Source organism: Talpa europaea, assembly GCF_964194135.1.
Source record: "Talpa europaea genome assembly, chromosome: 14".
NCBI classification, from domain to species: domain Eukaryota; kingdom Metazoa; phylum Chordata; class Mammalia; order Eulipotyphla; family Talpidae; genus Talpa; species Talpa europaea.
In genome coordinates, this window is record NC_140082.1 from 87,258,448 (window position 1) to 87,282,081 (window position 23,634).

Here is a 23,634-nt window from a genome sequence, read left to right on the forward strand (position 1 = left end):
AGAAACGCAGTCAGGAAGAAGGGGGATGTGTCAGAAAGCGCCGTCCTGACCGCACGAACCTGGGCCAGGGATCCCACTTCCTTAACCTCGCAGGAAGAAAGAGAAACACCTGCAGCTCGGCAGCCTGAGAGAGATGATAACTACCTCCACGACAGAGAGAGTTCTGGATCGGATTAATCTTTATCTGAGACAACTGGGGAAGTCTGAACATAGCACATTGTCTCATGCTATGGCATGAAAATGGCACTGTGAGTTTAAAAGATTTCCTTAATGTTTTCAAATAAATACTAAATGTTTGCAGGTAAAACTGGTCTGGGATTGCTGAGATAATCAAGGAGGAGGGTGAGCCCGGGCTCGATGGGCAAGAAAGGCGTGCAGTCCTCACCCATGGGGGGCACCCAGGGCCGACCAAGACCCTTCCCACTCTCAGCTGGGTTTCAAACCTCTGTCACAAGGAAGACTCAATTTTACAAAATCTTGATTTGGGGCCAGACGCCATCAGCAGACTCCTCTCCGGCTGTGAACACTTGCAAGATCTGAACATGCTTCTCCCGGACACGCAGGCGGCCAGTCGGGTGACATCACCTTCCTTTCTGGGCCTGCCCAGAGGCTCTGTCATGCCACGTCCTCACCGGGTGTGTGCAGCCCATCAGAAGCAGCACTTGACACAGAGGAAAAACAGAGCCGACGCCAGGCCCAGCTGAGGTCACGTGGGGCCAGCAGCAGCGGCTCTGGCCTGGGAGGTGGCGGGGCTCCGTGCCAGACCGCGAGCCAGGCCCCGAGCCATCACTTGCACTTGTAAAACCTCCCCGGGCACACAGGTCAGTGGTCTCCAGGGCCACAGACACATGCGTGTGCAGGTCTGATCACCTGGGGCTTCACCACCCCCACCCCCAAACAAACTTCTAGCACTGGGTGTGACAGTCACGGTCAGTTGCTGGGCAACAAGGAAACATCACTAGGAGAGGAGCACCCCCTGACCCTTCCCCTTTGCTGCCCCCAGTCAGACAACCTACTCAGTCACTCTATTTCCTTATTTCCCAAAAATGCACACATTAAGATGGAACTCAGCTGTCTTGAGACTCACCCCAGACACTGCAGCTACAGGTCTCCGCGGGGACCCTGCACACAGAAGGCGCTTTGGGAACAATGGCTGAACCACGACTCCGACGGGCTGGGGTTTGGGGCCAGCTGGCTGTGCACCCCCGGCACGCGCGCAGAGCTGACTTCGGGTCTCTCAGTGAATGTTTGTGAAATCACTGAGCATCTGTGAATGATGTCTCTATTTGTACAAAGGGAATCAAGTTGCTTTAAGTGTCTCAAATATCTAGTACCTTAAACACATGCATTATATGAATGTGCATAGCCAGATTGTTACAGTCTCTGGGAATGTGATACAGTTTAGAGAAATTCCATGCAGATGCCTTGGAACTTCTAATAATGAAGGTTCCAGCACAACATGACTCTCTCCAAATTCTCAATTGTTGAGAATCTGCTCTGGAGCAGGAGCTACCTGGAAGCCAACTCTGAGGCAGTGCAGACTGGGCCCCAGGAGAATTGCAGAGGCGGCCCTATCATCCGGGGAGAGGGGCTGGGGTATGAGGAGAGGTGTAGAAAGAACTTTCCAGACCCAAGATCAAGAGATGGTTGCCCTTAGATGCAGCGGGTGGAGGGAAAAGGATGTGGTGAGACAGCAAGCTTGGCAGGAAATTAAGGAGGTGAATTTTGTTGGTACTGACTTGAATGCCCCTTAGGTACCCCAGCAGAGAGTCTTTCACAAGTCAGAAAGAGGCTGCACAGAGAGCAGCACGATTCACAATGGCCAAGAGGCGGAAGCCGCCCAGGGCCCTGAGTGGACAAAACCAGGTGTTCTGTGCAAAGGGCCTTACTCAGTCTTTAAGGAGGAAGAAAATTCTGACGCATGCAACAAGATGGAAGCGCCCTGAGGACATGACACTCAGGGAAATAAGCCGGACACAGGAAGGCAAGTGCCAGGAGGGTGCCCAGCAGGAGGTTTTATGGAGGCAGAATATGGGCCAGCGGTTGTGGGCACTGGGACCTGTGCAGTTTGAGTCTTGCAAGGTGAAAGCATTCTGGGAACTGCTGCGTGTGGATGTAGTTCACACGACCAAATTGTACGTTTAAGAGATGATAAAAGAGAGGGCGAATTTTATGTTACCTTTTTTTTAACCACAATTAGAATTTTTTTCATTTGTTTTAAAAAGCTGGAAGTATGGATCTGGAGTCAGAGACTCTGTCCCCCAACTTTCCAACTTGGCACCAATGTGCATACATGAGCTGGGGTGCAGGCCAGAGATGCAGGGGGTGAGAGGATTCCCCAGAGACAGAGTGGGGAGCAGAACAGGCAGATCTACTGAAACACACTGCTGAGGGGAGCAGTGGGTGAGACAGGAGAGGTCTGCTGCGCCATGTGGGTTGCTCCCTGGCCGGGGATTGAACTCGTGCTGCAGTGGCTGCGGACAGCTTCATAGTGCTGACACTTAACCCCTTGCACCACCAGGTAGGCCCCTCATCAATATGTCTTGATCGAGCACGTGGTCACATTCCCCGGGGTACGTGTGGGCATGAGTAAGAGGCGACCTGTGTCCACAGGCCCCCAACACACTCTCAGGGAGAGGCCGCTGCAGCATCCCCACCTCTTCTAACTCGTTTCTGGGACCACCTGCCCCAGGGGCTCTGCACCACAGTAGTGAATGCTGGTTACCTCCGAGCTGAAGGGCCTTAGGGTACCAGGATGAAATGTGTTCAGCACTGCTCTCCCCTCTTCCTCATTCCGTGATCCATGAAGTCTTTCCTACCGCTTTGCCCCACTGTCGCCTTGTAGAATAAAGTCACCCCGACTTGCCCAGGGAAACAAGTCAGTTGACCCAGCCTGGGAATGAAAAAACTCAAGTTGCGCCACGGTGGGGAGGCTGCCCATCTAGGAAATGCTGCTGGGCCTCAGGCGGACAGAACTGGGGAGCATCTCTCAACACCGCACAACCTCATGGGGATTTTTTGCTGTTGTATAACCACCCTTTATCTGATGAGAGTTTTAAAAAATTCCCATGGAGAGGAGAAAAAGCCAGGACCTGTGCACCCTACACCATCAGGCCTTCCAGAACAAGAAGCATCATCGTCATTTCACACTTCACTGCTTAAATGATGAGTGACTGCAGGTGTTCAGTGAATAAACAAAAAAAAAAGGGGGGAGGGGACTAGGAGGGAGGTGTCTAAATGAGTACAAGCCAAGTCACTTTTCATACTCGGAGTGCAGCATCCCTGGGGCCCTATGGGGGTGAGACAACAGCATAAGGTGAGGAGTGTATACATGTGAGACTTGGTGTTGGGGCCTGGAGAGCAACACAGGCCTTGCCACTCACAGGCTCCATGACCCTGGACAAGCAGCCCAGCCTGCAGGGGCTTCAGTTTCCTGGTCTGCACCACGAGAATCCAACCCCCACCTCCCGGGCTTTATGGGGGAGGCGCGAGAAGCCACAAGCAAAGCCCTGTCCTCTGCCTGTGCGGCAGTGGACCCCATGCAGCAGCCGGCGGCACTGCGGTCCTGACTCAGCCCCGCGTGCTAACCCTGTGTCTAAGCGAGCAGGCAGCTGTTACATTTTCTTTGTGACAGCTACGAACGCTAAGATGAAATGCTTGCTCCTGGCCATTAACGTGGCCCATTTTAAAAAGGAACTGAAAGGCAACCATTTGGGTCCTTCTACAGCCCAAGGGCCTCTGACTCTTGTCTGCTGGCCCAGGATCACCGGTGTAGGTCTCAGACCCACCCCCAGACCTCACTGGGTGAGACCAGCCCTGGGATACAGATGGACAGACTGTGGCTGGGGTAGGAGAAATGATTTAGTGCTAAGAATAGACGCCACTGGGTTTCAAAGGTTCCAAGTGTCCATACACAATTCTAGAATCTATTAGATCCTTGCTGTGCTAATGAGGCCTCTCGCTGGGAATCCCAATTCCCTTTGTAAAGGCCATTAACAAACCACGAGGCAGGTGGGCCAGTGTGCAAGTTCTTATGGTAACAGCGCCTTCCAGACAGGGAGACCGGCCATCACGTGCATTAGCACCACACGCTTAGAACCCTAAGCCCTCGAGAAAGAGGGGGCCGGGAGCGGCCCCAAGTCCCCCACCTCCACCCCCTCCTGCCATAGGAGGCAATCATAATCAGTGAAGACTGGAGGTTTCTCAAAAGCACCCAACTATCCCCAGAAGTTTGGGATAAGAGATCTTTCCTGAAAAAAAGGTAGCTGAGTTCACCTATGCCCCATATGATTTCTGGGGTCCCTTACAACTTCCTGCCTACTTGTTTGCTTGTTTTTAATTGCCCTGTGGGAATTTCTTAGTAAGAACACATGGAAAGTTTTGACTTTGAGAGTTCAGCTTCCATTAATGATGCAAGTGCATTTTTAAAATGCTTTTGCTATTAAAGCGCAAAAAAAAAAAAGTTTTCAGTTTCCTATCTATATATCAGTTCAAACCAGCACAGAAAATTTGCTGAATATTACCGAAAACACCCACGGCTGTGGCTGAAAGAAGGGATGGAAAATTTCAGCCCCAGAGGAATTTTGGGGGGGAGGGTGGAAGAGGCCACACAGGAAGAAGAGGCTGAGCGCTTGTCCTCAGCACTGCCAGGAGCTCGTTCTGACTTCACCCACAGGCACCCGAGACACGCAAGGTCCGTCTACTCTAAGTGGGTCGCCAGGGAGCAGTGACAACATCCCAGCCCCCAAGACCCATCTCTGCCCCCTGAAGTCTCTGTACCTCCACTCTCCCCACTGCCCTCACCCCAAGCTGCCTGAAAGATTTTGCAGGCTTTCGTGGTTTGGGGTCACGAACTTCTTCAAGAATCCAGTGAAAGCTTTGCCACAGGACTCCACAGACGTCTCCATGGAATTTTACAAGGCTGTGGGCTCCTCCCCAAAAGCACATCCAAGACCCTGGGGCTTCCAGGAGCACGGCTAAGCGGCCCTCACGGTCCCCTGACATTAAGCCAAATTCCAGAATCCCAGCTCTAAAGACAACCTACGCTTTCATGAATGTCCCTAAGTCACCTAATGCTCTGCCTTCTTCACATTTTGTGGGCAAAAATGTGTGTCTGCACACAGCCCGCCCTCCACACACATACACATGCTCACACCCACGCATGCACACACAACTTGGCAGGGCTAAAATGGCAGAGCTGAGTTGGGACCGAGTACATTCACTTACAGCTTATTCACTCCCGACCCTACAAAGCTGTGAGCAGGAGTTAAGGTGGCTTTGGCAGCTGCAGTCACATAATGGAGCCAGGGTGGGTCATGCTTTTTCCATTCAATAAGCTGCACCATAGAATTAAGCCAAGCCTGCTTCTCCTGCCCACATAAGTGATTCGCTATTGAACACTTTTCCTGCACAAAGCCTGCCAACGGGTTCTTTGTAAATATTTTTGTTTGAGTGTTTATTAAATGTTTGGTGTTGGTGGGGAGGGAGAAAAAGGAGCGAGCATAACTTCTGCCTCTAGGCCCCTGACCTACAACTCAAATGCTGACAAAATAGCGAATTGAGAACTAAGCCAGAACTTGCAAGCTAGCCTTTTAAATGCACGTACAGGGCCAGGAATGCTCCAGTTCTTTAGAGTATCATTGATGAATTCCTTGGCATAAGCAAAGGGCTGGCACTTTGGTAACAGAACAACTGCCTCTGAATGATCCTGTACGATCATTTATTCTGTAGGAGGTAATAACTCTCCCTTCTGAAAGATGCTTGATCAAACCTCAAGAGGGAAGCCATTCAGTCCAACTCTTACATGGCGTGATGGGGCAGTCAAGCCTGATTAGGTAAGATCCTGTTGGCTGAAAATGTTGAAAAGAATCAGTTATGTGCTCAATGGAGATCCTATGGGATCCAGCTAATTGGGATCCAGCTAACTGGGATCCAGCTTCAGGCATGGCTGGATCCAGGGAATCTTCTTGGCCTCTCTCTTGACTTTCTTTATGGTTTTCTCATTCATAGGTCAAGTGCTCTATATGTGGCAGCAAAGAGGGACATTGGAATGTCTGGGTATACAGAGTTCTTAGAGTTAGACATCCTGGAAGAAAAAGTTCCCATTCCTACTACACCCCACACTCCAACCACTCCTCAGCCCTCCTGAAAGACTCTGAGATATAATCATTTCAGACCGGAGCCCTTCCGGTCTGTGGCATGATTTGTCACACCTGGACCACACGATCATTTCCACAGCCACAAGAGCCACCTGGGACGGGCGGAGGCCATTTCCCAGTGAAAAATCCAACAGGCCAGGCAGACAAAAGAGAAAGCCCATAGCAAAGACACGTATAGGAGGCACTTGAACACTAAAGAATCCTCTAGAACTCACTTCCCACAAGAGAAAGACCCTTCTCCGCTAATCCCAGGGTCAGCAATAGCAGATCACAAACCTCTACAGAAACCAAACCCTTCACCACATCTATGCTCACAGCATGCTTCTTGTAGGTGAAAGAGAAAAGGAAATAAAGCCAAGCGTACAATCCTTTAGAAAGGAGAAGAGTCTCGAGTGCGCTAAGGAGAAATAGATGTGTGTGGTTTGGGAAAATCTCTCCCAGGCTTTTTTCTGTTTATTTAGGAATACCTAGGTTGCAGGTGAAAAGAAAAAGAAACTGGATATGCCTTCATGAGCCAGGTGCAGGGAAAGGTGGAGGCAGAGAAGCAACGAGCCGTGTGTCTGCGGTGCTGGTGGGAAGGACCCCTCAGGCATCCTCACCCTTCCTGAAACCCCAGGGCGGGGATTTCCACGAGTTGGCCATTCAGATTTCCATCTGACTTCAGAACTGAGGCTACCAGAGGGGGAGCCAAGGGCGGGAGGGGGTCCAATGGACTGTGGTGGGGGTTTACGGGAGCTTTGGTGGTGGGCATAGTGTATTAACACATCTGAAAAGGTGTACACCTGGACCTCTAAATCATACAGTGCTGTAAACCAATGTTACTTCAATAAACATATTTTTTCTTATTTTCTTGAAAATCAGACATCTGGCAAGACCACTTTTGGTTCCCATAGGGCCACAGTGGCCGAGGATGGGCCGAGGATGCCGTCACCGGTCTCCACGTGCCCTGCTCACCGTCTATGCTGGACAGGACAGCACCTGGGGCGGCAGGCATGGGAAAAGGCTGCAAAACAAGGCGCCAACACCTGGGGTCAGCCCAAGGCCTCGCTCCACAACAGCCTCAAACCCACGCTTGCACTTTCTAGAAAAAGTTGCAGTGAGGCGACGAGGCTGGTTTCCAGTTCACATTGGATCCATCTGAACTAACCTGAGCTTTTCAAGTTTTCAGCAAATGTGAATGCAGCTAGAGCCACAAAGATGTTCAACCCATAAAGGGCCAATGAGCAAATGTTGGCATTTCTAGATGCACGGAACACGTAGTTACCTTAAATGAGGTTTACTATTCACTTAGGTCAAATGATAAAAAGCAAGTTGACTTATAGCATGGCCTTAAGTAATAAAGAAAAAAGGCTGAAATGAAATATACCTTATCACTGACAGTCATTTTCAATGGGTACCTGGATTGTGTATAACTTTCAAATTATTTTTGCTTTTTTTTACTAATAGCTGTTCCCTACTAAAACATGAATACATTCTTTTTTAAAAAAGGTGGGTCCTCCCTGATGGCCTAGGGGTTAAGTCTCAGCAATATCACCAATATGGCCAGAGTTCAATCCCCGGCCAGGGAGCTGACCCACATGGCACAGCAGACCTCTCCTGTCTCCCCGCTGCTCCCCTAAGCAGGGTATTTCAGTCTGACTGTTCTGCTCCCTACTCTGTCCCTGGTGAGTCCTCTCATCCCCCACAACTCTGGCCTACACCCCAATTCTTCTGCACGAAAATAAATAAAATATTTTAAAAATAAAGGTGAACCGACACTAAAAAGCAAATTCAAAGGCAATGTGTTAGAGGCCAGAAAGCCAACCAAGTGACAGCCCTGGGCAGGGGACCCACAGCGACTGTCCCCCAACCTAATACAAAGCCAGCCTGGGGTGCTGACACCTGGGGCTGTGCTGGAATTCTTCGTCCTTACCTGAGCCACAGGAAGGGGTCGACAGGAAAAGGATGGAAGAGGTTGCTATTCTCAGATCTACTAAATGGATTATAACCCTGTCTGAAAATCAAGATGCACCTGCTCTTGTCGAAAGACCTACCCATGGGTTTCAATATTCAATCGCTTATCTCTGCCTCAATTTCCAGATGTGGAAATGGAAATGACATGACCATAAAGATGAACAGGCAGCATTGATTGCTCTCCCCCAGGAACACGATCCCTGCTGCCCCGTCAGTGCCTTACAAGGAGCACCCAGCCTCTCGCAGACGAGGAAGCCGGCCAGTGGGAACGTGTCCACAATCCTGGCGGCGGCTCCTTGCAGGAGCCAGGATTTCAATGTCAAGACCGTCAGACTCCAGAGCCCAAGCTCAGCCAAGGTCACCCAGGTCTCGGGGGCACAGGGGTGAATCCACGAAGTACAGGCATGAGTGATGAGGGGCTGGAAATGAATGAGAAATGCCAACACCCACAAGACAGATCCTCAGCTGAGCCACAGGACCCTCCCGCAGGAGCTGGGCTGCAAGGCAGCACGTGACCAGCAGCTGGGGAGCGGGTGGAATGCGGCCAAAACAAATTGACCACTTTTACAGAGTCATTTATTTTATTAAAAAAAAATTAATGAGGGAAACTTCAGTATCAGTGAAGTCACGAGAACCTAACAAGCTCTGCTTGCTCCCACGGGGGTGGCGTTTTAATTATTTCCTCCTATGAACTGTAGTCGGTGTGTTTGATCCATGCCTGACCCACACTCTTTGGAGAGTTAAAATGCATTTTACCCAATGTCAAGTTGAAATAAAAGCCCATCAGAAGCGAAATAACTCTGGGTTCCCAGGACTCTGAAGAGATTTTGGTTCCCTTTGGCCGCCGGCTGGTATTAGAGTGACCTTTGTGCTAAACAAACACTTGGCAGATGAAATCCCCGAATAATTCTCTTTGCACCATTAACCAGACATTGGGGGCTCCGGTGCATCTCTGTGTAAGTGACACACAGAGACAGCCAGACGCGCCTGTGTCTAACCTACGTGCTTCCCGACTTGGGGTAACAGCCTACATGTCGGGGCACCCTGCAAGCCCCCCCCCCCAGTCTTCCAGGAATGCAGAGGCCTCCGGAAAGCCCTGCTGGAGTCTGGTCTCTGGCTCACTCCCACTCTCCTGCAGCCGCTCCTCTGTCTCAGCATTTCCCAGCGTGTGGGTGTGCGCTGGGGGTGTGTGATACAACTGAACAGAACTATACACATGCCCCACAGACACTCACCAGTAAGTGCATACAAACTGGTGAGAACAAAACAATCCATGTTGTACCTGCGCGCACTTCCTGTCTGTGACACTGTATTATAATCACACACCACGTTACCACTGGGGGTACCTGGGGGAAGCGTAAAAGGGACTTTCTTGCATTTTGCAACAACTTGTGATTCTATAATTATTTCAATAAAATCAACACCCTCAAATAATTCTTGAGGTACCTTAAAAAGCTGACCATGAAGCTCCTGACAGAGAAGACAAGTCGGGGGCTGGGCTTAGTTCACTACGGGCCCACTTGGTACCTGTTGTGGGTTAAAGTGTGTCCTTCCCACATTCAATGCCGAAGCCCTCACCCCAATATTTTAGCAGGTGATTGCACTGGAAATAGGACCTTAAGGAGGGAATTAAGGTTAAACCAGGCCGTGTGGATGGGCCCTAATCCAATCGGATGGGTGTTCTTTCAAGCAGAGGGTCCTGGGACGCACAGAGACACCAGGAAGCATGGACACAGCAAAGGCCCGGTGAGGGCGCAGGGAGAGGGTGCCATCTGCAAGCCAAGGAGAGAGGCCTCACAGGAAACCAACCCTACTCACACTTTGACCATGGACTTCCAGCCTCCAGAACTGGAGCAAACACATTGCCATTTAAGCCTCAGGTGTGTGGTGTAGTTATAACAGCCCAAGCAGGTAACCCAGGACCCCAAGCAGGTAACCTAGCACCTGTCTCCTGCATGCCCCATTCACCTGTTTTTGGCCCCTGGACACAGCAGCTGCCTCAGCCCTGGAAGTCCCAGCTCTCACCCGTGTCCCTCTACTCAAAGCACTCCGAATGTGGGCACAACCTCTTTCCAGAAACCTGACCTCAGCCTCCTCACTCCCAACTCTACTCTGGCTTTGACATCTACTCTGCGTCCCAAACCCTCCTCTCCTGGAGATTTGAGGTGTCTGTGCCTCTCATTTGTTTCCTGAGGGTTCGGGCTGTCTTGAGGAATGCCCTGACTTGCACCTGATCCCCTACCAGCCCTCTACCCCACCCCTCCTGACAGGTCCCAGATGCACCCAGAACGAACATCATTCTCGCACCCAGAGCCCGGCCCCATTCAGCTAAGTTACCGTACACAAGCTACTACCACCCCCACTCACAGCTCACTCATCTGCGGCAGACATGAGTGCAAAACCACGAAAGACCCACATCCGGCAACAGGGGGCGTTAAATGTGACTGTGTGCATCCGCCAGGAAAGTTCGCGCACATGCTACCAACTTCACAGAACATTCCGTGACACGGGCGAGCTCATGAACTACTGAGAGGGAATCCTGGAACACAGATAGCGCTCTGCAGCGCAGCACACCCGCGCGGGGTCGGTTCCCCGTTCCTTCCCTACACGCCCAAAGCTGTTCACAGCGGAGATGTGATTAATTCTGTCTAAACAAGAGTGAAGTTATTTAAAAAGTCTTTTTACCATTTTCATTCACTTTTCTCCTCCTGAAATAATAAAACCAAAAAGGTAACAGCTGACCCACGCACCACGCCATGCAAGCCCCCAGGGAGTCCGTGACATCAGCCTGCTCACCCCCAGGACACCACAAGCTGCCAGGTCTCAGACCTGGGGGCCGGGCCAGCTAAGAAAACAGGGTTAAAGAAGAGTCACAACATGGGAGCCGGTTCCCCAAGGGGCGCTTCTCACAGCCCTGTCCCGTCCCCACGCTGGTGTCCACCTCCCTCCGCCCGCCGGGTCAGCCACTGCAGGAGAGAGCCACGCGCCAGCCCGGTGACCACGCGCCGCGAGGCTTGGCTCCACACGGGGCGCAGGGGAAGGCCTGCCAGCAGAGTCCCCATTCATCGGCTTTGTCCTCTGGTAATGAGCTCCCTTGGCTCCCTCCCCATGCTGGGAAGGAGCAGCCACAGGAAGGTGCCAGCCTGAGACGCCCCTTGTGACTGGCCCGTCGAGGAATCCAGGAGTCTGGCAACGGCTCGGTCACAGGAGGCCAAAGCACGTGGCCATCCCAGAGGAAAGATCACACCAGAGGGAGGCGCCACGGTCCACCCCCCCCACCCCCAGTGAGCAGAGGCTGCCACTGCCAGACCTGCAGACGGCACCACCCCATCAGGGCACCCACTACATGGGCAACACAGGGCAAGCCAGCCCACGGCCTGAGGCTGGAGCATGGTATGGGGGCCTGTGCCAAGCTGTGACACCCCAGAGGGGCCAGCTGTGGACAAGTCTGAGTTCTACATGGGTCCTTACGATCCTTTCACTCCCAGCCCACAATCAGGCTGGAGCTGCGTGGCAGAGCTGGTGTGGGGCACTCTTATCCACGATCCCAGAGGTGGAAGTGGGCGCATGTGCAATTCCACGCCCTCTGCCCAGCCCCAACCCTGTGCCCTTTTCACCCACCTCCTCTCTGCAGGGGGTTAAGAGGCCAGAATTCTGTACATCCATTTCCTTCCCTATGCTCTGATTTATCTACTTGCTATCAGGACAACACGCGTCTCCCAGGACCTGCGGGCGACACCCAGGTTGGAGACCAACTGTCCAGCCGGACCACAGGAGCCGCTTCTGGTCACCTGCTGTGGTCAGCGTGCTGTCTGCCACAGAAGCGCCAGCACTTGACCTTTAAATGTTACAGCATGAAAATTATTTCCCTGGTGCCCTGCCCCACTATCCTCACGTCCAGACACAATTATGGATGCCCCGGCCCTACGGGGGACAGGGATGGTCATCTAGGACCTGAGCGATGAGTCCTTTGTGTGAGTGATCAGGCTCACAGGCGCACACAGGTGCTCACAGGCACCTGCACAGGGAGACACAGACTCTGCTCCCAGCCCCGAGCCTCTTTTCAGAGCACTGAAACACGTCTCCCCGTCTATGCTCAACAAAGCCATCAACTCCCTGGCTGGGCCCCCTGATGTACAGAGGAAAGTCAGGTTTCAGGTAAGTGACTGTTCCAGACCTCCAGTCTCAGCAAGCCTGGGCAGCCTCCAGTAGAAGCATGGATGATCTGAAGCTGCATGTCAAACTCCGCTCATGCACTATGTTCACCTAAACCTCCATATTATGGTTAACTTTATAGCTCAAGGCACATTGTTTTCTGGAGGCACAGAACTATGCAGGTAGGGGCAATTTTTTTCAAAGCTTAGCACTCAGAGACTAGTCTGTCCTGACAACCCAACAGCTTGTGGGAGGCAAAATGACACTTGGTAAAAATGGATGGGAGCTCGCAGGTGGGCCCTGCAGGTACAGGTGAGCAGCTGTGCGCACAGCAGAGGCGTGGACCTCTCCTCACGCCTTGTTTCCTGACCCTGCACCTGCAAGTGGCTTCCCCAATTCTGATAGAAAATGTCAGCAACTTTACAGCATAAAGTAATTTTTAAAAACTTGCACGCACCTAGTTCCAGTGCATACCTCCAATATAGGGAAAAAAACAAACAAACAAATACAAAGCTACCAAAATCACCAACTCTGCTTGAAACCATATGCCAGGAAAGCAATCCTCCCTCTGAACTTCAGTAGAAAATGGTAGGAAATGAAAGTTCTGGATGATGAAAATTTGGGTTTTCAGTGCACCTGGCGTACCTCGGTGGCTAATGTCAGACATGCACGTCCACACAGACACAAAACGTCAGGTAAGCAAACACAACAGGCTCCCTGCCCTGTTTTCCCATTCAAACTACTGTCACTCTAGCATAGACCAGCCTCTGCTGCGAGTGGAAGCATTGGGGAGCTCTGAGAATCTGTGTGCCCAGGACGCACCCCAGACCAAAGATTTCCAGGGTGCAAGTGGAATGGTCACATCTCACAACCTTCCCGTCCTTCTCCTGCAATGCGCAGCGACTGCAGAGCACCAGCGCTCTGGTGAAATGAAACCCGTCTCCCTGAAATCAGAGACCCCCCTCGGAGCTCTGGCACTTGCCCCAGAGTTCTGCCAACAGGCAGGGCAAGCACCAACTGATGATGGGCATTTTACCACCCGCACCAGTGGCCCCACCGGGGATCAGGCTGCAGCAGAGGCCAGCAGTGATGGTGGACAGCACGGGCCCTGGCGCAGGGCTGCAGGAGGGGCATGGGCCCCAAGGGGCCAGCTCCAGCACTGTGGCTCCTCCAGCCGCAGGCAGTAAAGAGGTCCATGGATTTGGGGCCTGGATCATAGTATGGCCCAATCAGCTATGAGCTATGAGCCGGTTGGTGCTAAATGATCCAATCAGCCATAGGATTGAAAATGGTCCAACCAGACTTGTAGATGGGGTGGGGGGAGGGCACCCTGAAAGAGGATATAAGGCAGGGTAGTCCCCAGCTTAGGGCACTGACTCTCGGTTCCTGGCCTCAGGAGAGAGACGCTTGGGCTCTCAGACTCCCTCACTGACTCGGTTCCTGGCCTCCAAAGAAGAAAGAAGCAGCACCCAGTAGCCGACCTCCGAAGGAAGAAAAGAAACTGAAAAGCTTTGCAGAGGCCAGGCAGGATGCACCTGCCTCTGGCCACCTCTAACACCTCCTCTGGGAGCACCAAAAGCTCTGGGTCTGGTGCCTCGAGGAGCCGTTTGTGGTTGGCGAGGGCCAACAACAAAGAGCTGTAATACTAGTGACCGGCACTCTGCGGCCAGATCACCTCTGAGAGATGATGTTATTGTCTGGCACTGCCTCCTGGTGCTGCTCCCTCTTCTGCTATCTGGCCCAGCGTCCAGTGCTGTCCATCCTGACCTTCAGACTGTGGCCTGGGCCGCTGCCTTGTCAGCTCAGCGGCCCTGTCTCTGAGCACCTGTGAGGTGGCTTCCAGCTGCCACTAGCTCCCTCATTGACAGGACAACGCCATCTTGGATGGGCAGCTAACTTTTACTTAGGATTTCTGAACACAGTGGACACTAACTGGGGCGAAGCAGCCGGCCACCTGTAACCTTAGAAAATGTTTCCCACATTTGTTAAATAAGCCCCATGGTGCCTGTCCCCTGAGCCTGAGTGGCTGCGCAGGTGAAGAACCCCGTGACCTGTCCACTACTGGGCATGGTTCTTTGAGGCTACAGTACCCCATAGCCTGTTTTATCTCTTCTTTTGTCCATGTGCCCCAGTTTCCCACACGGCCGGGCACCCTCCCAAACCAGGCACCCTCGCAAACTGCAAACCGCAAACGGCACCCAGGCCTGCTCCTACCTATGTAGAGTGAGGAGTCCTTCCTCCGCACGTGGTCGTCGATGTAGGAGACGCCCAGAGGCTGCACGGGGGTAGCACCGATGCCCAGGAGCACCTGGGCCCCAATGAGCAGCAAGTACATCATGTTGGTGGCCGTCCGGCTGCGGCAGATGAGGTCGGGGTCGGGCCCCTGGTCGCTGCCCGAGCCGTTGGCCGCACAGACGTCCCGGCCCTCGGCGCCCCAGCGGATCTCGCCAGCCTCGTACTTGTACTGGTGCGTCAGGAACTCGGGCAGCGCCGACAGCAGTGCGCCCAGCGCCATCACGATGCCACCGCAGCCGATGAGGCGCGGCCGGTGCCCGCGCGCCCCAAAGTAGCTCACGAAGAGAATAAGCGCCAGGTTCCCGATCTCGAAGCTGCTGGCGATCACGCCCACGTCGGCGCTCTGCAGGTTGAACCTGCGTTCCAGCGTGGTCAGCACGCTCACCTGCGGGAGCAAAAGCACAGCTCAGCGCCAGTACGGATGTCCACCGCCCGGAAACCCACCCCGGGCCACGCCGGGCCCCTCACGCTCTGCGCCCATCCACCTGCAGGATTTCACCAGCCCAGACAGGCACCAGGCAAAGACTCCCCTAGATGGCCACTTAGTAGGACCCTAACTCAACACCTAAAGCAATAGGTGTGCCCACGGGCAGAGAAGTTTTTTTCCTGGCACCAGTCTCCACCCCGAAAAAGTCTGCCTGCCAATTCAGGGAGCACCATCCCCTTCAGCCCAGGCCACCCCCATTCAGGTCTCAGGACTTCTGGGAAAGTCTGCAGTGGACGGTTTTCACATGCCCCCAACTATATCCTGTTTGTAATGTCCATGCTGGGAGGACACGGGAGCCAGGGTGTGTTTTTTTGCCAGGAGGTTAGCAAAGCATGCCTAAAAAAACAAGTAAAACGAAACAAAAACCTCCGTGGCAAAACGGGCAAAGCTAGATTAGCTCATTAGGAGAACTGTCAATTCTTAGCTTCCTTCTGGAATTTTCCAAACAATGTAGGTTTCCCTGGAGGCCAGCATGTAAATACAGTGCATGTGTCCCAAACTGTTGTGCACCCGCCAAGTTGCTTGAATGGAGTATTTCTATGATTTCCCACCTTTGTACTCTTGCCTGCCCTACATGTGTTTGACAAATATTTACTGAACATGAGCTGTTGGCCTGGCCACGCCCTAGACACAGGATAGAAAAAAGAGATCAAAAACACAAAGCGACTGAGGTTGTATTGATGGGGCGACATTCCCCTGCAGGGTCCAGGGGAGGCATCACGTTGGGGCTGCGTCAGGTGGAGAGAATGCACCAGGGCTCCTTCTCCCACCGTGTGCAGGTTCCATGCTGGTGTTGCCAGGAAGACCAGGCGGGGTGGACACTGCACAGCCCAGCCAGGCAGGAAGGATGCCGAAGAGGAGCGAGCAACAGGGCTGGAGTCAGGAGGCTGTTGTAACAATGAAACCGCAAGTTGCACGACGGCCTGGGGCAGACTTGGAGAGCCTGGAGGCCACCCTGAAGAAATGAAGCGATTCCTTGCAGGGCGATGGGGGACGTGAGGGGAGGGAGGCAGGAAGGCCCGGCCCAAATCCCAGCTATCAGTATTCCCTTCATTAGCTCTTCAACTTCGGGCAAGTTATTTAACCTCTCCAAGACTTGACTTCTGTGCAACAGGAATACTATCTACCTTGCAGGATGGACATGAAGATCAGACAGATGGACGAGGAGAGGCAGCACGGGGGCAGGGCCAGGCTCAGAGGCTAGAAAGCCTGGGTCCACCCTAACTCCTGGCGACCGGGGCAAGTTTCCTGCGCCTTCACCTTCCCAGCTGTAAAGTGGGGGCGCATGCTCCTACTGTAGGGGGCCAGGAGCAAATGGCACCATCAGCACTGGGGCCCTCTGTGACACCAGTGTTTTCAGTTGTCCAGAAGAGAAGTTTCGCGCATCCTGGCCAGGTTAAAATGGCTTCCAAATGCTCCCAAAGAAGTCAGAAAGGTCTGGGCAAATACAGACAAGGCTTTTATTTATTCACTTCTTTCCCTCGTAACACACACAATCAGGATGGAATAGATGCCCTAATAGAGGCCCTTAACAGGGAATGCAGTGTGGGGGTGCAGACAAAGGCAGTCTGCCTAGGAAGTGAGGGCTTGGGGGGGGGGCTTTGCCTGGCCCTTGAGCTGATTCTTGGGAGAAGAGTCCGGATGCCAGTGTGGAGCCAGGCCCCTTGGGTGCCCTGGGGTCACCTCTGGCAGCGCAGCAACCTCCACAAGGAGCAAAGGCCAGTAGGAGCGAAAAGAGGGGGTGGGCGGGGGAAGGACTGGAGTAGACTGGGTGCCTTGCTTCTGCCATGGGTTTAATGACAACCAGATCAGCAGCACATTTGAAGCCTGACAACCGACTCATCTCAGCAGGTGTGCCCTGTCGTAAAACAGCACGCAGGTGTGGACACTCACAATGACAGGTAAGGGGTCGGGGAAGAGACAGCTGCAACCCAAACAGAAAAATCCTCAGCTTTCCAGAGAGAGCGCAGCTCCGCCTCCTGCTAGTCCTGCCCCAAAGCAGAGCGACCCGCCCAGCGGGGGCCACCCAGCAGCTGGGTCTTGACCTCTCCGGGGCTTCAGGGACCCCCGTCTGGATCAACAGTTAAGCCACACGAACGTGAAACACTGTTTGGTGCATCGATCTGAACAGAGGCTAATGTCTTCACTCACTTAAAACACAATTTTGAGAAGATGGACTAATTAAGTATGCATGAGGCCATAAAACCCACTTGTGGCTTTTACGTGGCAGGAGCCATCCAGCGACCAGGAAGATGCAGGCTCCAGGGAATAACTGCCTTTACTTAATGGGGAACAGGGCTGACGGAAAACGTCTTAAATTAGACATGAAGGAGCCGCCACGCCAGGAGGAAGAGGCAGAGGAAGTGCCCTCACCCTGGGCCAAGTGGATATGAAGTTATTAATAAAAGAATGCAATATTTATCAGGGTTTTACTACAATACCAAAAAAAAAAAAAAGAAAGAAAGAAAGAGAGAAAGAAAGAAATAGAGCTCGCATTTCAGAGTCTCCTGGAGCACTTGTTAAAAACAGATTCTCCAGCCCCAAGATGAGGCCTGAGAGCCCAAGGCAAAGCAAACTCCCAGGTGTCCGATGCCCACTGGGCTGGACACACAGCATCCACCCAAGCACATCCTCACCATCAGTCTTGAGCTGTGCCCCTCACTTTGCAGGGGCAGCACTGCCACCCCAGGGGTATCAGGCCGCCAGGCAAGCCCCAAATTTCCGACTCTGCAGCACTGGGTGGGGGTGGGGACTGGCATGTCTAACCACTGCTGCTAAGGCTGATCAGGGTGCCCGCTCTAAGAACCCCAGCTCCACAGCCTGCCTCCCCACAAACCTACCCCATGCAAGATTAAAAAGCTCCTTTCTTAATTTAGCACGCCCTCATTTCAAGTTCATGCAGACAGACGACACTCCCCTCCCAGGGAAAGCTGCATTTTAGGGGGACTCGCCTGTCGGGTGCCTGAGGCATGCTCAGGCCAACTGCAGCTATAGGGGCCCAGCCCCAAAAGCAGGTCTCCAGTCCCTGCTGTCATAAATGCCATCAGACATCAGACAAGAGACATCCAGAGATCACAGCAGCTACCAGCGACCCCCTCACCGCAAGGTCATCCGCACTCACTGAGAAGCCAGGTTCTCACAGCAGCGGCTGAAGCCCGGGTTGTTCTCAGGCCTGGCTGGAACATGGGGTCTGAGCCTGAACTGCAACCACAAGGGGAGCTTTCGCCTGCCCCCTCCAACTATGTCTCTGACCTACAAACAGCCCTGGACCAACATCGTCACTTTGCTCAACCTCGTTTTGTGACGACCTTGACGAGAAGAACAACCCCAGCCCGCGCTGTCTGACAAAGTCGCATCGTTTAAAGGTCCATTTTGTTACATGTCATTTCACTTCAAGTCAGTTTCCAAGAACCTACGGATATGCAGTGAGGACCCGCTGGGACCTGGGACAGCAGGGCTGCGCCGGGCATTTGAGCCCTGGAGGCAACGCTCGCAGGCAGGAAGGCAGCAGGGAGGTGTGTGCACAAGGATGCATGCGTGCGCACCTGGCGGGGGGCAGCAGGGCCCACCAGGCCAACGCTGTAGCGGGGAGAGCTCAGGACCAATCTGCATTCCGTGCCGGGGCCAAGTCAGTGTTCCCATGAAGGAGCACAGCCACACGTCTCATGGGAGCACGGGGACGATGCATGGGCCGGGCAGCAGGGACCCTCGGCTGGCGCGCATGCTCCGTGTCTCCCAGGGCCATACGCTGCGCTGCATCGGGGCAGGGGTGAGACCCATAACCTGCCCTGTAGGGGTTTACAATCTGGGCAGAACTGAAAGAAATAAATAAGCAGTGCAGCACAGGAAGGGGTAACATACAGTGTGGCAGGAGGCTCGGGGTGTGCAGGTGACTGTATGTGGCTGAAGCACAATGGGGATGCAGCAGGGTTGGGCTAGATTTTAAAAGATTGGGAGGTGTGAAACCTCAACTTTCTAAGCACAAAGATCAATGGTGGCAAAGGGAAATTCAGACCCCTCCTGGGGAAAGCTGTTTTTTTGACATCGGACAATGGAGAGGAGAGTTCTAAGGTGAAAGAGCCTTGAAGGCTAGGCTGAGGCCCTGCCCTTGAGGGGGAGGTGGGTGGGAGCTGAGGCAGGTTCTTGAGCAGGAGCTGTCCTTTAGCAGTATCATCCTGGCCAGGTGGATAGCACAGGCGCTGGGATGGCCAGGGCAGCTCTGCCAGTAGGACTGATAAGAAACTGGCCTGAGGCAAAAGGATCACCAGCCTGCCTCAGAGGTTGTCCAGGCAAGGGAGACACTGACTCCATGTGGCTTTATTTCGGGCAGAACAGTTTAGACCACATTATGCCCACTTAATAAATGGGCGTAACTGTACAACCATTTTTTTCTTAAAAGGCAGAGTAAGAATTCTGTGGAGAAACTCTGATTTAGATACTGGCCTCCAGCCCACGCCACAGGCATGGGTGTGTGTGAGGAGGCGGGAGAGGCAGATGGGGAACTCCAGAGATCCGAGAGCCACATATTCAGCGCCTGGCCTGGGCCGCACACTCTCCTGCGATGGCTGCTCCCTCCTGTCACGCACAGGTGACGATTCTGCCCTCACAGGAGGCCTCTCAGAAGAGGAGGAAACTTGCTAAGCAGTGCTCAGAGGCCCTGCCTGAGGTCACCCTCCCTGCGGCCGAGCCTCCCGGCCACCTGCTCTCTGGCTGGTGCTAGGACTTGGACAGACTCTCGTTTTGCCCTCTGCCACCAGTCTCCCTGTCCCAGCCCCGAATTCCTTCCAAAGTCCTCACAGGTCCCCCAGTTCTCATCTCTGCAAATGTGGCATCTTTCTCTACTTACTTGCCTCTTACCTATTTTTCCTTCCAGACTGTTCCACTAATTATCCTCCTGAAAGGACCATAAAGTACAACAGAGGCAAAATTTGTATTATTCCTTAAATTTAGTGAATTGTTATGTCCAATTAATTTTAAAGGAATAGGTAACATTGTACAAGTCCCTTCTAAAAACACTCTAAAATTAATTTATTCCTACTTAAAAATCTCTTCATAGATTTTTTTTTTCCTCTACAGCTCTGCGGTCAATCACAGAAGACAACGGTTCCCATCCCTGTGGGGGTCACAGTTTCCTTCCACTCAGCCAGACCTTTCTACACCGGGAAGACTATTATTTAGAGTGCGTGATTACACCTTTCACCCAGTAACTTCGTTAACATGTTATGTGATGACACCAGGTCTCCTTTATCAGAAAAACTTGGAAGAACAAGAGGAGTTATCACTTGCTTAGCATTCAACAATAATGCAGAGGGTCTTCAGTCTAACATGCTATAGTTTACACACACACACACACACACACACACACACACGCACCCCAGGCAGAACTATTTTCACTGACTCAGACTCCTCTATATGACCGAGGGCCTGGCTGGCTGTCAGAAGAATTACAAAACCTCACATTGAGTGCCTGTTCCATGCCAGCTCTAATCTGGGGGCTAGGGACGGCTGCAGCCAGCTCACGGAGCAATGGGGGTGACAGCTATGAAATTAGGCAATCACCACAAAGGGTAAGCAAAGCTTCTTCCTACAGGAGGAGAGAGGCAGAGTCAACTCCCAAGGAAACGGTGTGGCTTCTACCCATTGATTGGGGGGTGGGGGGAAGCTGGACCGCAGGCCAGGCTCCAGAGCAGAATGGGGCTCATAGTAATCATGACCAATGGAACACTGATTAATTACTATGCAAGGCACAGTACTGGGGCCTTCACACAGTGATACAGTTGCTTTACATGATGACCCCATGAGGTGTAATATTACCACCCCACTCTTACAGATGCCCCAAACACACACTCCTTGCTTTGGTGAGGTAGCCCCTGACCCAAGCGGTGGAGATAATTAATAGAGCTCTATCTGATAAACTGAGGCAGCCCCTAGCAACTGGTCACCAAACTAGCTATAGGGAATAAAATACTTACTTATATAAAATAAAATAAAATATTCATTTATATAAAATAAATATTTATTTATATAAAATAAAAATATTTTATATAATAAAGTCATTTATCATTAAAAGCAAAGCAGGAAGGAGTTATGAAGGCATATATAATTTTGCAAACTCTGGATGAAAGAGACAAACAGGTTTCTTAACTACAAGACTTATGAAAAATTTCCAAATCTCTCATAATCATTGTTAGTCACCCATCAAAATACTATGTAGTATTTCCTAGTTGCTTTTTTTTTTTGATACTGAGTATCCCTTGGTGGGGGGAATACATACTTTTTCAGAAGAGATATGCTTTAATTAAGTACTAGAAAAAGGCCTGTTTTTCTTGTCCTAGTTCCCTCCAACCAAAGACCATTATTATTAAACAAGATGATTTCAGTTGTATTTCCCTTTTTTGCTTTGCTTACCAGGAATCTCACTTATAAATTGCTTCTACTAGGGCAGGTACAAAACCACTGAAGATCAACTCCTCAAATAAACACTAAGAAATAAAAGGCACCCGAAAATTTAAATATGTAGTTAAGTACAAAAGACTGTATTTTCCTCTATGTTTAACTCCTTTAAAAGGCATGAAATAATGCCATGTTGATAAGACTTACAACATATTGATGATATATATAATGTATATAATATACATGATGTATACATATAAATGCATATATATACACACATACATACACACACATATATACACGTATATATGACAGCAGCACAAAGGGGGTTAAGAACTGGTCCCATATTTACAGTACTACATGGTAATTTAAGAAACAGTAACTAAGAAAGTTCAAAAAAGAGTGGGGTAAGTAATTAAAATGAAACAGGAGGAAATACCTATTTAACACAGAAGACTTTTGTAAAGAAGGGGTAAAAAAGACAAGGGATCTAAAGTGATCACAGTGTAGCAGATGTAAAGCAAGCCTCGTCAACAATAATAGAGCCCAAAATACATGAGGCAAAACTGACAAAAAGCAAGGAGAAATAAATAATTCAATAATAATAACCGGAGACATTACCATAGTCCTTTTAAGAGTCGATAAAACAACTAGAGAAAATCAGTGAGGATAAAGATGACTTGAGTAACCATCTCTACCAATCCACTGAACTATTGAGACAACCCAAGTTTTAAAATAGGCAAGTATTTTGAATAGACATTCTACCAAAGAAGACATATAAATGATAAGCATTTGAAAAGATGCTCAACATCACTGGTCTTTAGGGAAATGCAAATAAAAATCACAAGGGAACACTACTCACCCATAAGAATGGGTATAATAAAAAAATCTGACAATACCCAGCATTCACTTGTATATAAACTGGAGACCTGTGTGCTGCTGGCAGGAATATAAAAGATGAAGTAGTTAAAGCTGCTTTGGAAAGCAATTTGGCAGTTTCTTAATAAAGTTGAGCATAAATTTACCACATGACCCAGAAACTGCATCCCCAAGCTACCTAGGAGAATGGAAAATATGTGTTCACACAGACTGCAAACAGCAGCATTACTGACAGTAATCCAGAAACAACCCAATTGTCCATCAATTATTAATGAATAAACAAAATGTGGCAGAGCCATAAATCCAATACTAATCCAATTCAGCAACCAAACAGCCATTAAATCCCAACACCAAGGAATTATACTTGGCAACACAATGGAAGAAATTACAGATACATGGTACCATGTGGGTTAACTTCAAAAAGAGGAGCTGATGTAAAGACACTGTGTCACAGTACCCCACTCCCGTGAACTGCCCTGCAAAGGCAGCTCTAAAGAGAAGGAGAGCAGGTTGCCTGTGGCTGGGGTGGGATGGGACTCACAGCAAACAGACACGAATGAACTTTCTGGAGTGACGGATATGTTTCCTAGCTAGATCGTGGTGATGGCTACACAGTTTTATAAATTTACCAAAAATCACAGAGTTGTAACTTAGAATGGAAGGAATTTATGGCATGTAAATTATGCCTCAATAAAACAAACCGAGAAAAGACAATGGGCATAAATAGCCAAAAACGGAAGGCGCGACATGTAAGTGCAATAAGAAAATGGGGCAGACTGGGGACATTCACGGGGCTTCCGGGGGCACATTCACTGAAGTCAGGACTTATGGGACAGGGAGGGTGCTATAGTTTAAGGTGAAAGAGGTGGGGTGCAAAGTATGACATAGCACATTTTTCTGCACCTCATTCAATTTCTGTTTAGAAAACTGTCTCACACCCAACTCCACCAGGTTTGCCCCTGCAGGCACTGCCCTTGAACCTTCCTCAGTCAGGTACCACCCCATCCCCACCCCTCCTTACCAGGTACCGCCCCCCACACCTGTCCTTACACAGGTACAGCCCAGCATCACTCCCCACACAGGTACCACCCGCCCCTCTCACGCTCATGAGTCACCCGCTGCAGGATGCCTCCAAGGGTCAGAAAGAGCAGAGATGGACTTGCAGGTGCAGGCTCAGACGTGGCGTTTCCTGCTGCCCTTGGCCCTCTGCAGCCGGGCCTGGGCAGCAGGGCAGGCTCAACCTGGCACATTGGGGCAAATCCGGCCACTGGGCCACCATGTCCAGGGACATTGGCTCTATCAGCAGGACAGTCC

At 51.3% G+C, this 23,634-nt stretch overlaps 1 protein-coding gene across 1 annotated transcript in view; it reads right to left on the reverse strand.

Annotated features, from left to right (window-relative positions):
• Positions 1-23,634, reverse strand: part of SLCO3A1 (solute carrier organic anion transporter family member 3A1) — a gene marked incomplete at its 5' end in the record, with an annotated part of 175,027 nt that overhangs the window by 114,705 nt on the left and 36,688 nt on the right. Inside the window, 1 exon segment of the mRNA XM_084254358.1 lies at positions 14,481-14,946. Within this exon segment, the coding sequence (XP_084110484.1) occupies positions 14,481-14,946 (466 nt within the window).